General features: G+C 43.7%; 2 protein-coding genes across 2 annotated transcripts; both read right to left on the reverse strand.

The window, feature by feature from the left end:
- Positions 1-764: 764 nt before the first annotated feature.
- Positions 765-10,410, reverse strand: crb2a (crumbs cell polarity complex component 2a). Its single transcript, XM_044012019.1, has 11 exons — positions 9,307-10,410; positions 8,349-8,488; positions 7,252-7,422; positions 6,600-6,713; positions 5,301-6,218; positions 4,474-5,048; positions 4,004-4,169; positions 2,950-3,820; positions 2,746-2,862; positions 2,174-2,300; positions 765-1,812 (listed from the first exon to the last, which is right to left on the reverse strand). The coding sequence occupies exons 1-11, from the start codon at positions 9,420-9,422 to the stop codon at positions 1,591-1,593; spliced, it is 3,537 nt and encodes a 1,178-aa protein (XP_043867954.1). The 5' UTR covers positions 9,423-10,410; the 3' UTR covers positions 765-1,590.
- LOC122758117 (fibropellin-3-like) lies at positions 9,457-12,468 on the reverse strand. The gene is made up of 2 exons (XM_044012020.1): positions 11,810-12,468; positions 9,457-9,502 (listed from the first exon to the last, which is right to left on the reverse strand). Coding segments are annotated over exons 1-2 (597 nt in total). The 5' UTR covers positions 12,405-12,468; the 3' UTR covers positions 9,457-9,500.
- Between the last annotated feature and the right edge of the window lie 1,007 nt (positions 12,469-13,475).

Consider the following 13,475-nt stretch of genomic DNA (forward strand, 5'->3'; position numbering starts at 1 on the left):
CTCAACGACCGTTGAGTTCAGATTTATGTGTGTATGTTCATTATTATTATTATTATTAGACTGTCGAGTGATGTGTGTGTGGGTCATGATAGTTAACCATCTTTAAAGAGTCAGTAAACCGTGTCTCTAGTTCATGTTAGAGGCAAATCTTCACAGTTTAGTGTAAAATGTTGAAATGAAACATAATCGTAATAAAGCTCTGCAGTGGATCTGCTGCCTCTCTCTGGTCAAACACCAGCTACTGCATTCTCGCTCATCACCCTCTCGTCCAATCAGCATGAGGTTCACTGTCTCAGGCCCCTCCCCCCATTTTAACTGCCAGAGCTGTTGTCTCTCCACCATGTGAAGCTTATGGCTTCATTTTGAACAGCACACACGTGTTTTTTAGTGCTATGACGTGTTTTGTACGTATTCTTTTCTTTTTTTTTACAAGAAAACTCAACTTGTGGAAACCCAGGTAATCCCGACGTTACGTTTTACAGCATCTCCATAATACGGCCCATAGCTGGTCTGTGTAGCGTTCTGATTGGATGATACGAAGTGATTGATTTGAACTAGGACTGCACTGCCGTGGCCACTCCCACAAATGTTTGCCTTTGATGTGTCGTAACAATTGGCGTGTTTTTTTTGTCCGAACGACAAATGTGCGTTGCACACAGTGCAAATCGCTATAATGGACGCCCAAATTCAAAATGGCCGACTTCCTGTTGAGTTGAGGCCGTGGTTGGGGACTTTTTTGTTCGTCTTGGTCGATGACATCTTCCCACCAAGTTTCGAGAAATACAGTGGAACTCAATTTTGCCTCTGTTTTCACCTGAGGGGGCGCTATAGAACCCTTGAGCAAAGCATGGGTCCGGGAACTTTGCCAATATCGCATTTTCGCGAGTTTTTATGCACGTTAACCCGCTCAAAAATGACTGCAAACCCATGGATATAATAATAATCTGAAGGATAAACAATAGGTTTCTCGCACAGTTTCGGTCTCTGCCATTTGTGGCTCGGGCCCTAATTATGGCACATGTTCGTAACGCTGTGTTTTGTTCCATGTGCTAGCAGACAGTTGTGTGTGTGAGTGTACAAAACAACAAATATGCGCTCAACAAACCCACAAAAACAACACCAGTGTGTGAGCTGCATCTCACTGTCAGATTTCCCTTCCAGACCCAGACCCAGACCCCTCACTGCTCCTCTCCCACACTCAGAGTGAGCTGCAGAGGAGGGGTTGGGGGGGCGGGGTTAGTGTGGGAAAAAAACACGGCATTAAATGACTGCAGAGGAAAAGGACACAATGAGATGAGAAGATGAAAAGTGGTTCAAGGTTGTTCCTGTTCTGATCTGATGTGGCCTCTCATCTGTTACAGTCACACACTTCATGTTCATGAGCGTTTATTCACAAAGTCTATTTCCACCTCACCTTCTCTTAGTCACACAGTTCAGGTCAATGATTCAAAGTCCTTGTGTCGGTCTTGATAATCCCAGTTTTCCTGGAACTCGTGTTCCGGTAAACAACAGCTGCAGTTTCTAAGTCAATACCGTGTCTCCACCATGAGGGGGTGCTGTTGATTAAAGTTATTCCAGCGCACGGTGGCGTCAGATGAGTCTTTCCTCTGGAGGCACTTTGAGCATGCTGTCCATCTCCAGCCGAGCTCCAGCCAGCTCCTGAGTGCTGGGACTGTACGCTCCCTCTGACTGACGCTTCTTCCTCGCCGTGAGCACCATGAAGGTCAAGCTGATGCTTACGACCATCACACAGAAGCACAGCAGCGGGATGACCACCACTAACCACGAGATGCCCTCTCTGTGAGGCTGTTTCTGCAAAGAAACAACAGAGAGCAGAGCTTGTGACCTCACTGGTGCAGAGATACCATAAAATACCCAAAAAAATACAAAACATGTATTTGTGGGTTTAAAATGACACGGAACCCAAATTACAATGTAAAAATCACATTTACATAAAAGTTAAAACACGTAGCTGATGGACTGAATACTGCGATCATGTGCAAATGACATTTTATTAAACAGAAAACTCTGCTGTTCTTTTTAAATGATATCATATTAGCATAATAATAATTATCATCACCAAGAATAATGGTATGATGATGATGTCAGTAAATAAATAGTGAAACACTGACATGAAGGATGAAAAGAATGTGGCTGTAATACATAAACATACCTTAGTGTCACAGGTAGGACCGCTGTAATCAGGCGGACACTCACACACAAACATGTTGAATCGATTCAGACAGGAAGCGCCGTTTCGACAGGGATTAGACTCACACTCGTCCGTCTCACTTTCACAACTGCACGACACGAGACGCACAAAGTCACAGATGAACAGGACTGAAATGAATTCATTCATTCATTAAACTACTACTAATAACAACAATGATCATTACTTTTGCAGTTTAAAACCTGCTGACTGTTTTTATTTTTATGTCATTTATCATTGCAATTACCACAACCCTCATGAGTGAGTGAGTGAGTGAGTGAGTGAATACAGAATACTTAATTATTATAATTATATTATATATGTATACATATATATGTATGTATATATATATATATATATTATAATCCTCCATTTTGTCCTCTTCTATTACACCAAAAACATCCATGAACCTCCTCTAACTTCAACATCCTTGTGTAAAACAAGGCATATGTTCATTTCTAATCCTAATCGCAGTGAAAATCTCAATCACAACTTTCTCAGTTGTGATTGAGAAAGTTGAAATATCAAAGCTTTACCTGGTGCCAGTGAAACCCGGCCTGCAGGTACAGTTAGCTCCCCACAGTCCATCATTGCAGATCCCATCATTCTTACACAGGACGTCTTTGCCACACTGTATCGGAGGAAAGTCCCACCTGTAGAAAAATGTATCGAGCTTTAATGAACCATGTTTTGTTTTTACAGTTTTTCTTACATTTACAGTTGAATGAATGAGTGCTCACTGGCAGAGGGGGCCACTGTAGCCCTTGGGGCATATACAGGTGTATGTGCCGGGTCCGTCCTGACAGACGCCTCCGTGTTCACACGCGTGACGTTCACACTCATCGAGGTCCTCGTCACACAGTGTGCCGGCGTAGCCTTGGTGGCAGTGGCACTCAAAGCCGGCTAAGTAGTCCTTACAGGTGCCATGAACACAGGGCTGAGATGCACAGTCGTCAGTGTCTGTCTCACACTCGTCTCCCTCCCAGCCAGAGTCACACAGACAGAAATATTGGTTGAAGACGTCCTCACACGTGGCTCCATTCAGACAGGGCCGTGGGTCACACACAGGGGCACTGGTGCAGCCTAATCTGACCTTTGCCTTTCCAACTAAGTGGAACTGCGACTGCTGCGGAGCTTTGTAGTTATCTACAAAAGGAAGGTAGACTCCACCGACTCTCACTGCGCCGAAGCAGCCGGTGAAACTCTCTGCAACTGACAACGTGGCTCCCTTCTCGTTTAGAAAGGTGAGGCTCCCGATTTGCTCCGGTGAGCTGCTGCTGTCTGTGATGCCGTCCACAGTGATGACCCAGGGAGAGGCCTCAGCCTCCTTCTCAGCCGCGGAGATGTTCACACAGTGCCAGCGCCCGTCGGCCACTCGACGAACTCCTGTGAAGGCCAGCGTCTCCACGCTGTTGCCGGTGTGAATCTCCACCCGGACTGACGAGTCCAGAAGACCCACCATGAGGAGGTCAGTGCCCCAGGACGCCCTGAGGAGCACAGCGTTGTCTGAGCGAGTCCTCACTTCCATGTAGATGTTAGAGACGGGTTCAGACAGGGAGCCTCCAGCACTGTACTGCACTGGATTGTTCTCAAAGGTAGCATTGTGTACACCTGAGGATCAACATGGAGAAGATTAGTGCACTGTGGCTGCTGTTGTTAAAGTGGCATGCCTACAGTATGTGTGGTAAAGTGTGCAAACTAGTAAAGATCTGAATTCTTTCTGAAACCACTGTACAAAAGGGCCTGGAATCGACCAATAACACGGCACTTCTAAAGTGATGCAGATGTTCTTACATTCGTATCCGTCTGGGAGGTCCACACAGTGGCCGCCGTTGACACACGGATCACTAATACACCAAACGCGCGTTTGACACGTCTTCCCGGTGTATTCCTCCGCACAGGAACATGTGAAATCATTGAACGTGACGACGCATTCACCTCCGTTCAGACAGGGCTTCACCTGTGGAGGAAGTCGCTGAGGTTTAACACGTCATTCACACACTGACACAACTGTAAAACTTAAAGGAATACTTTGCTTTGTATAACTAGAATATGGGTAGTATTTTTGAACAATTGTGATTCTTCATTCAGAGTTAAAAAGTGCAGTTTCAAGACACGTAACAAAGACAAGGATGAAGAAACTGAGATTGGGAAGCACAATTTTTCAACAATACTACCCCCATACTAGTAATTGAAAGCTCAGAGAAGTATTCCTTTATATCGTATCAGTATGAGCGATGACTACAGGATGAGCCGTCTCTTACCTTGCATGCGTTATCACTGACACAGCCCTTCTTGACATTTTCAGCATCACTTGGTAAAAACACCTTTTCCTCCTCCGCGCTGCTCCAAACGTCCACATCCAGATGCACAGAGTTTAAACGAAGGTCCTGCAGGCAACCTTTGTAGTAGCCCCCCCACACACCAGTGTCCCAGTGCCCAGGAAGCCCTCCTACATAGACCTGATCTCCACTCTGAATATTCACCTCAGGGATCTCTCCGATGATGTAACGAAGCTCCGCTTGCTCAAAGGTCACCTGTCTGTGCTGGACTTCCACCTGGATGAGTTGCTGCTCACCAGTAGTCACAAACTTTGGCACGGTCAGTGGGGCACTGTTGGGCAGAGAACTGACCAAAATCCTGCCCATTCCCAGGTAGACGGTGAAGTAGACCCCTCCCTCCTTCTTCTCAGTGGGTCTCCTCAGCTGGAACAGCAGCCCGTCCGGCTTTAACGACCTCATGAAGAAGGACACGCTGAAGTTGCTCCCAAGGTTCTCAGCCACATCATAGCTCCTGAAGCTCAAAGTGTCCTCATGACTATATGTCCATGAAGGGAATTCTGTCTCGGGGAAATTGGAAGTTTGGATTTATTACATAAAAAAACAGTGATTTGGGATATGTATGTTTTAATTGCTGCAATCACAGGTAGTGAATTCCAGTGAATCCTGTTGCCCATGATTGGCGGGAACACAACTGGATCAAATCAAGTCTAACCATCAAAAAAAAACCTTTAACGTCGTGGGCCACTTGGAGAATGATTGGTCAAAATATTTTTTGTTTTTGTTTTAATGAACTTGCTAAAAGTACTCACCTTTTTGGCAGCTCTCACTGTGGAAGGGGCGGTGGCACTCACACTGGTAGCTGGTCCACAGGTCCACACACCGTCCACGTCTGTTGCAGGGGTTGGGCTTACACCATTCAGTCTTACTACAGCCCAACACCTGGCCTTGGCCCTCTGGAAGGGTTTGGGGTAAGATAGGCTTAGAGTCTATCATCAGGTCTTCCATACATCCGATGAAGCCGGCACCACTTGCAGAGGACTGTGGTGCTCCACCTATATAAATGTGAGCTAAGGTTTCAGAGGGTTGGAATGGTGATTCAGCTGCACCACCATCCATAACTTTGCACCCCTCCCTGCCACAGCCAGGGCCTTTCATGGTCAAGATCAGACCTTCATTATTCACAAAGACATGAGCATCCCTCCAGTCTCCGTCACTGACCAATCCAGGAAATGTAATATCCATTTCAGATTCCTCAGAAAAAGCTCTTGCATGAAGGCCACCATTCACAATCTCTAAGAGGACGTGGTTGTCTGCATCCCCTCTGTAGATGAGCAACATATTAGGTATGGTGGTTCGGAAGCGTAGTTGTACCCCGACCTCCCTGTGGGTCCTTTCTTCTAGAGCCACCTGAACGTGAATGAACCCGGGAGTAGAGAAGGAGAACGTTGTTCTCGTGGAGCACTGCTTGTCATAGAAGCCGTGAGGGCACAAGCATGTGTGGCTGTGCACGCCATTCTCCAGCTGTGGATGACAGGTGGCTCCGTTCTGGCATTCATGGTCCACGCAGCCACGCAGCTTCACTTCACAATGATTTCCTCCCCATGGAAGTTCCCCTGGCTCGGCCTCGGGACAGTGGCAGATGTAGGAGGCCCTGCCGTCCTCACACGAGCCTCCATGCTGGCATGGCTGGCTAGCACACTCATCAATGTCCACTTCACACAGCTCACCTGGAAGCAGATAATGATTCTGTCACTGTTTTCATCTGTTAGGTTTACAAAACTCACAGGAACAACGTAATCTAAGATGTGTTGGTAGATTTCTCAAATCATCCCTATAATAAAGTGCATTTCTTAAATGTGAATGCAAACAGGTGATGAATTTCTCTGGGTTTGACTGAAACGATCACTTGAACATGATGAATTGATAAGATCTTGGTGTCGGAAGCTTGTTCTATGAGTGTGGACAGCGAAATCCTTGGTCAAGGTAAGGAATGCTGTTGCCCATGATTGCCTCAAATCCAGTCTAACCTTCTAAATGTTCCTTCATGTTGAGACAAACACTCACAGACGTCCATCTTTTGTCCATTTCTAACAGGATGTAAGACTGACCTAGGAATCCAGCAGTGCACGTGCAGGTGTAGCCGTTGATCTCATCCTCACAAGCGCCTCCATTCTGGCAGGGTTCAGACTCGCACTCATCAATGTTTACAGAGCAGTTCTCACCTGAAATGTAGAAATCTATTTATTTTTCAGTTTTCTTTTCTTTTTTTTTACCTTCCATTTATTTATTTGATAAAATGTACTCATGTATACAAATCTTATACATAATTAAAGCGCATGGTGTAAAAACAGAAACAGATTATGAAAACTTTAGTATTTTTGAGGAATCAACCTTTAAACTCTGACTGTCCAAAACTGGTGATAAACAGAGAAAGCAACGTGTTTTAAAGTTGTCGTATTTCAAGAACGGTTGATGATACACAATACACACTCATTAAAAAATCTGAAATTGTCCAAAAAAAGTACAAAACTTAAACTATGATTGTTTAAAAACCGTCCCAAGTCCCAAGTCTTGTGACCCGTTTAAAGTTTCAACCACGTCTCTACGTTAAAGTATGACGACACTGTGAGTTTATTATGTACAATTATATGAAATTATAAGAAATATGTTATTGATATTATGAGCAGCATATCTCCTAGCATAAAGCCAGATTGATCTGGATTATCAGTAGATTAAAAAAAAAAAAAAAGGTTTACTGACCCACAAAACCGGGCTGACACTGACAAATGTATCCAGCTGCATCTGCAAAGTTGAGCTGCCAGTCCAGCTCCCAGTGAGATGGATCTGACCACTGGAAACACTGGCCAGCATTCTCACAAGGCTGATCAGCACACTCATCGATGTCAGTCTCACAGTTTGGTCCTTCATAACCTGGAGGAAACAAACAATCAAACCAAAAAAGAAGTTGTATTACACAGTAATACGTGCTTTAATATTTAAACAGTCTCACATTCGAGATATAAAGCCCTTAAAGAAATTAACCCTTAAGAGTTCCTCGGGATATTTCCTGCCATTTCGTTTTTAATGGTTAAGCCATTTTGGCTGTGTTGAATGAATATAGCTCAAATTTTCCAGAGGATATTCATTTTTGGTAAACTTTAGAACTGTCATCTCAGTTTCTTAAATTAGCATAAAATGCCTAAGCTATGCAAGAACTTACTAATTTGCTCCTTGCGGCAGAAAAAGCCACCTTCCCAGAAACAGCTGTAAAAACATTATATTCATAATCTTTGACCCATCCCAGGGTCTAATTATAATTATTATCAAATTCTCCTTGAAATGTATATTATAGAAATTATTGTAGTTTCTTTTGTTTTTTTTCTCCGAAGTTGTGTCAACATAATGGCCATTAAAGGGTTAAAATTTAAAAACTATTATTAATATTTGATATGTTTATTTCAGGCTGAAGTAGCTTTAAAAGATTGACTCATTTAAAGTGGAATAAAATATATATAATGTTTTTACAGCAGTTTTTGGAAAGGTGGCATTTTCTGCCACTAGGATCAAATTAGGAAGTTTTTTTAAAAGAACTCTTAAAGGTTAATATATGGTATATTGAAACAGAATAATCAGAGCAGAGTCTTCGCCCCAGTCTGTAATGAGTGAATAAATGAAATGTCCTAATGCATAGCTACTCGATGAGTTACAGTCATTAGAAGAACAAAACATGATTTTAATTATCACAATTATCACAATAGGAGGGATGAGGACAGGATGACAGATGGACATGCAGAGTATCAGTTGAGAGCTTGTCCAGACTTCAGTCTTTGTTTGTTATTGCTGTAGGAGTTCAGTACCTGGCCAGCAGAGGCAGCTGTATAGTTTGATTCCCTCCAGACACGTGGCACCATGCTGACAGGGATCAGAGGCACATTCAGGGATGTCCACTTCACAGTAATCACCCTGGAATCCTGTGTCACTGCAGTCACACTCGTAGCTGTAATCAACACAAGTGGAGTTTATACTCTGAATGTTCAATATTCAAACAATCAACAACCAAATGATCAGGAAGTGAATCACCAGTGTCGACGGCTGTCGTTCCACTCTGATTCTTTATTGGCTTTAACTACAGACTCGCTGACTCCATGACTTCAGTCTCGTCCACTTTTATTGTTTATTGTGTGGATTATATACAAACATCAGGGTTGGGACTCAGGGAAAGGATTGTATGAGAGTCATCTGTGAGAGCATTTTGGCTTCTTTTTTTAAGAAGCCAAAAAGAAGCTTCTTTTTTTTTCATCAGATTACCTATAGGTTTGAATTGAGATTGAATTTGTGAAAGTTTGAATTGAGATTGAATTTGTGAAATTTGGAAATACACCACAGTTCAAAGTTCACTTGGCTCGTTTTTTCAGGACAAAAACAATCTATTTTGTGAATTCTCTACAATTATTGCTACTTTATATCACTCCTAAAAATGTGACATGAAATGAATCATAACTTTGACTCAACAACACATAAAACTGCATTTTTAAAGCCTGAATATGTGACATAAACACACACCCACAGGATGTCCATATAAGGAGTTGTGTATTATTCCCACGGCAAATAACCAAAGGTGCTCACACGGCACGGACTAAGGGTTACAGGTTTTCTTTTGGATTGACAGTTTACACTGAGGCCTTATTGTGGATCTTTTTTCAAGACGTTTGACAGCTCCTTCATTCCTTTTTATTTCTTTTTCTTGGTAATGTATTTAGCTCAATCATATTACTAACATGGGCCACAGCACGTTGAGCTGGAGGGTGGTTTTACCTGTTGACCATGTCGAGACAGACCGCTCCATTCTGACAGGGATCACTGGCACACTCGTCCACATCGACCTCACAGTTCATGCCGTCAAACCCAGGCAGACATTCGCACGAGTACATGCCCGTCAGGTCGTGACATGTGGCTCCATTGTGGCAGGGACTGGACTCACACTCGTCTATTTCAATTTCACAGTTGACTCCTGGTGAAGGAGAACAAAGCACAAGGTGAATGAAATAACGTGGATGTATTAGACCCAAATACTGCAAACTAAGACTAAATAGATTTGGTTTCCCTGGTGACCTCCAAAGAACTTCCCCCCCCTGGATTTAAAACAAAATTCTGTGTCATAGTTTTTCATTGTTTGACAACAGTGAGTGACATCTGCACATTTACACAGAACACATGACAGGTTTTAATGCTGTTGAGAGGACAGGGTGTGTTTGGACCATGCAGAGTGTGTAACGTCCACATTCACGGAAAACAGAACAATGATGACGATCATGACAAAACCATATCTCACAAAAATGCATTTCCACACATCTGTACTATATTTCCTTCCGATTATGTTGTTTTTTGACAGCACACGAGGCAAAACTCCAACAAAGCCAGGTGTTGTGAGAGGTTTGCACACCACAGCTAAAGACCAACTGTCAGAACATGTGCTGTGGATTGTTGTCATGTTCTTACATGTGTGTTTCTTTAGAGAAAGGATGTTGTGATGCTACGAGGAAAAACCACGATCATCAGGTGCTTTTTGTGCCTAAAACTAACCACATTTAAAACCTGGAAGAATGTTCTCATTTCACACGTGGTTGATAGTTACGGAAGAGTATTAGGGTCACATCCGCAAAACCTTACGACAACTTTTCGCCTTTGATGTGTCTCACTCATTTGTGTAGGGTGCAAATTGCCAAAATGGACGCCAAAAGTCAAAATGAGTTGGGGCCATGGTTTTTTGTTCGTCTTGGTCTATGACATCTTCCCACCAAGTTTTGGAAAATTTTCACCTTAGTGTATATATACGTGTTAGGGCACATCCTGTTTCATGGCGAATGGTCTCTTCGCCAAAACGCCAAGGGTTGCCGTGGCCGTGCCATTTTGAATCCGCAAAACCTTTCGACAGCTTTTCACCTTTGATGTGTCTAGTACAAATTGGCGTATTTTTTTTGTCGGCATGACAACACGGACGAGTTCGCTCATTTATGTAGGGTGCAAAACGTCAAAATGGACGCCCAAATTCAAAAAGACTTCCTGTTGAGTTGAGGCCATGGTTACGGTAAACTTTTTGGTTTGTCTCGGTCTATGACATCTTCCCACCAAGTTTCGGGAAATTGAGTGGAACTCAATTTTGCCTCTAGCAATGCACAGGTCCGAGAACTGTGCCAATATGACATTTTCGCCAGACCTGACCTCCGTGCTAAGTTTAAAGGGTTTTTATCCCCTCAAAAATGAGCGGAAAGCCACTGATATAATAATAATCTGAAGGATAACAATAGGCTCCTCGTACAAATTGGTGCCAGGATCCGTTTCGGCCCCTGCCATTTGTGGCTTGGGCCCTAATAAAACAGCATGTGAGTAAAAAGTCAGAATTCTGACTTCTGAGGATTCTGAGAAAAAAATAATTCTTTAATCTTTTTCTTTAAACCTCAAAATTCTGACTTTTTTTCAGAATTCTGACTTTAATCTCAGAATTCATGCTGGTTTTTTGTTTGTGTTTTTTTTACATGTGTTTTTTTTACATGTGGCCCTAATACCCTTCCGTAGATAGTAAAATCTGTTGACATGTGAATAAGTTCTATCATTATTTTCCATAAAACACTTGAAGAACGCAGTTAAGCTGCATGGGAATGCAATTTATACACAAATCAATGTTGAGGACAATGAGGATGGCTTTGATGGCAGCGAGGATAAAGAAATGCAAGTCACCACAGTGGGTACGTACACAACATGCTCATCACAGTCAGTAAAAGTGTGATGACGGTGTCTGTTCTGGTGATAATAAAAGCCTCAGTTTAGCACAAACAGAAAGAGTGACAGGAGAAACGTAACCAAACACTTACAGATAACAGTCGGCTCCTCTGACACAGAACAGACTCCTGGAGAAAACGAGCCGTGCAAGAAAAGCAAGACGGAAGTTTTACCTCTCACGCTGCGTGGACACTCTTTATCGGTGCTGCAGATAAGATGCCTAAAAACATACGACTGCTGTGCACTTAAAATACTCCTCTGTTCTCGCGCTCTTAAGAACAAAACAAACACTGACAATCATGAGCGAGAGGTAGCAGAAACATGGAACAAATAAAAGATGAAGGTCCTCCTCATGCCATAGGTCCAACATCATTATGGGAAAGGTAGTCCTAGTTAAATATTATACAATTCAAACAGACCTGAGAACACTAAGGGTTAAGGTAAGACATTCACTGGTTATGGTTGAGGTCAGAGGTCAGGCTTTGTTTAGGCAGTGCATGTGTGAGAGTTTTACCTGTAAAGCCTGCCAGGCACTCACACTCATAGTGGTCCTTCTCATTGATGCACGTGGCGTTGTTCTCACAGGGCCGTGACACACACTCGTTGATGTCAATCTCACAGTTGTGGCCCTGAAACCCCGGCACACAGAAGCAGTGGAACTCTGCCACTCCGTCGATGCAGATGGCTCCGTTCTGACAAGGCTCTGACAGACACTCGTTCACGTCCTCCTCACAAGTCCTCCCCTGGAACCCTGGTGCACAGTGGCAGTGAAAGCCCTCTGGTCGTAGCACACAAGTCCCATTGTTCTTGCAGGGTCCGTCGACGCAGTCGGTTACGTGCGTGCTGCAGCCGCGTCCTCCGAACCCGGCAGGACACCTGCAGAAGTATCCGTTCTGCTGGTCCACACACATCGAGCGAGGTCCAGAGCAGGGGTTGCTCTGACACTCGTCCACCTCCTCTGTGCAGTTGTCACCTGTTAGTCCATGTGGGCAGACACAGTGGTACTGTGTGGTACCAGGCCTGCTGGTGCAGTCTGCACATGGTGCAAAAGAGCAGGCGTCATAGAGTTCATCGCAGTTCTTGCCCATGTATCGAACGCCTTCTGTGGCACATAAGCAGGCGTAATCCTCCATGGTGTCCACACAGGTCGCTCCATTGTGGCAGGGTGCAGACAGACATCTGTCTGAAGTGGCATCACAGAGGATTCCTTCAACCACAGAGAGGAGACATGGTGTCACATCACAGAAGAGTCATGTCATTCACAAATGATACAGGAAAAGCTTTTTTCAGTGGATCAATTCTGACTATTTACATGTTTGAACAGGAAGCACTGTTCTCACTGCTGCTGCTGTAACTGCTGCTGTTCTCACTGCTGCTGCTGTCACTGCTGCTGTTCTTACTGCTGCTCTCTCTCTCTGCTGCTGTCACTGCTGCTGTTCTCTACTGCTGCTGTAACACTGCTGCTGCTGCTCTCTCTCTGCTGCTGTCACTGCTGCTGTTCTCTACTGCTGCTGCCTGTCACTGCTGCTGTTCTCTCTTCTGCTGTTCTCTCTACTGCTTTCACTGCTGCAGCTCTCTCTCTCTGCTGCTGTCACTGCTGCTGCTTAGTGCAGCTTTAAGGAACTTGTGTTGACATTTCAATATATTACATGTATTTAATAAATATTTATTAGAGCATGTGCATCACAGTTTGAGTCACTGTTTAACAGTCGCATGGTCGTAATGCAGTGTCCTCAAAGTCCTAAAGATGAAAAGTGTGGCGCTTCAGTCAATGTAGAAGAGAAAGATTTGATTCCACTGCAGTATTATGCTGATGTTCCCGGTTGGGTTTCATGTTGTAATTTACTGCCCACTAGTGGCAACAGAAGGGCCATGCAGCAGAAGTGCAGGCCCTCGACACAGGCGAGAAACAGTTTTAAGGCTCCAGCTCGTTACAGACAAACAGTCCTGACACATTTCTCACACAATGATCCTATGATGTCATCACTGGAAAGAGGTCATAACACACAATTCACGATACACAACTTTTTTTGACTGATTTTGGACGACATATTATTCTATGACTTTTTTGACTGATTTTGGACGACATACTATACTATGACTTTTTTGACTGATTTTTGACAACATACTATAGTATGACTTTTTTGACTGATTTTGGAAGACATACTATACTATGACTTTTTTGACTGATTTTTGACAACATA

Source organism: Solea senegalensis, linkage group LG21 (assembly GCF_019176455.1).
Source record: "Solea senegalensis isolate Sse05_10M linkage group LG21, IFAPA_SoseM_1, whole genome shotgun sequence".
NCBI lineage: Eukaryota > Metazoa > Chordata > Actinopteri > Pleuronectiformes > Soleidae > Solea > Solea senegalensis.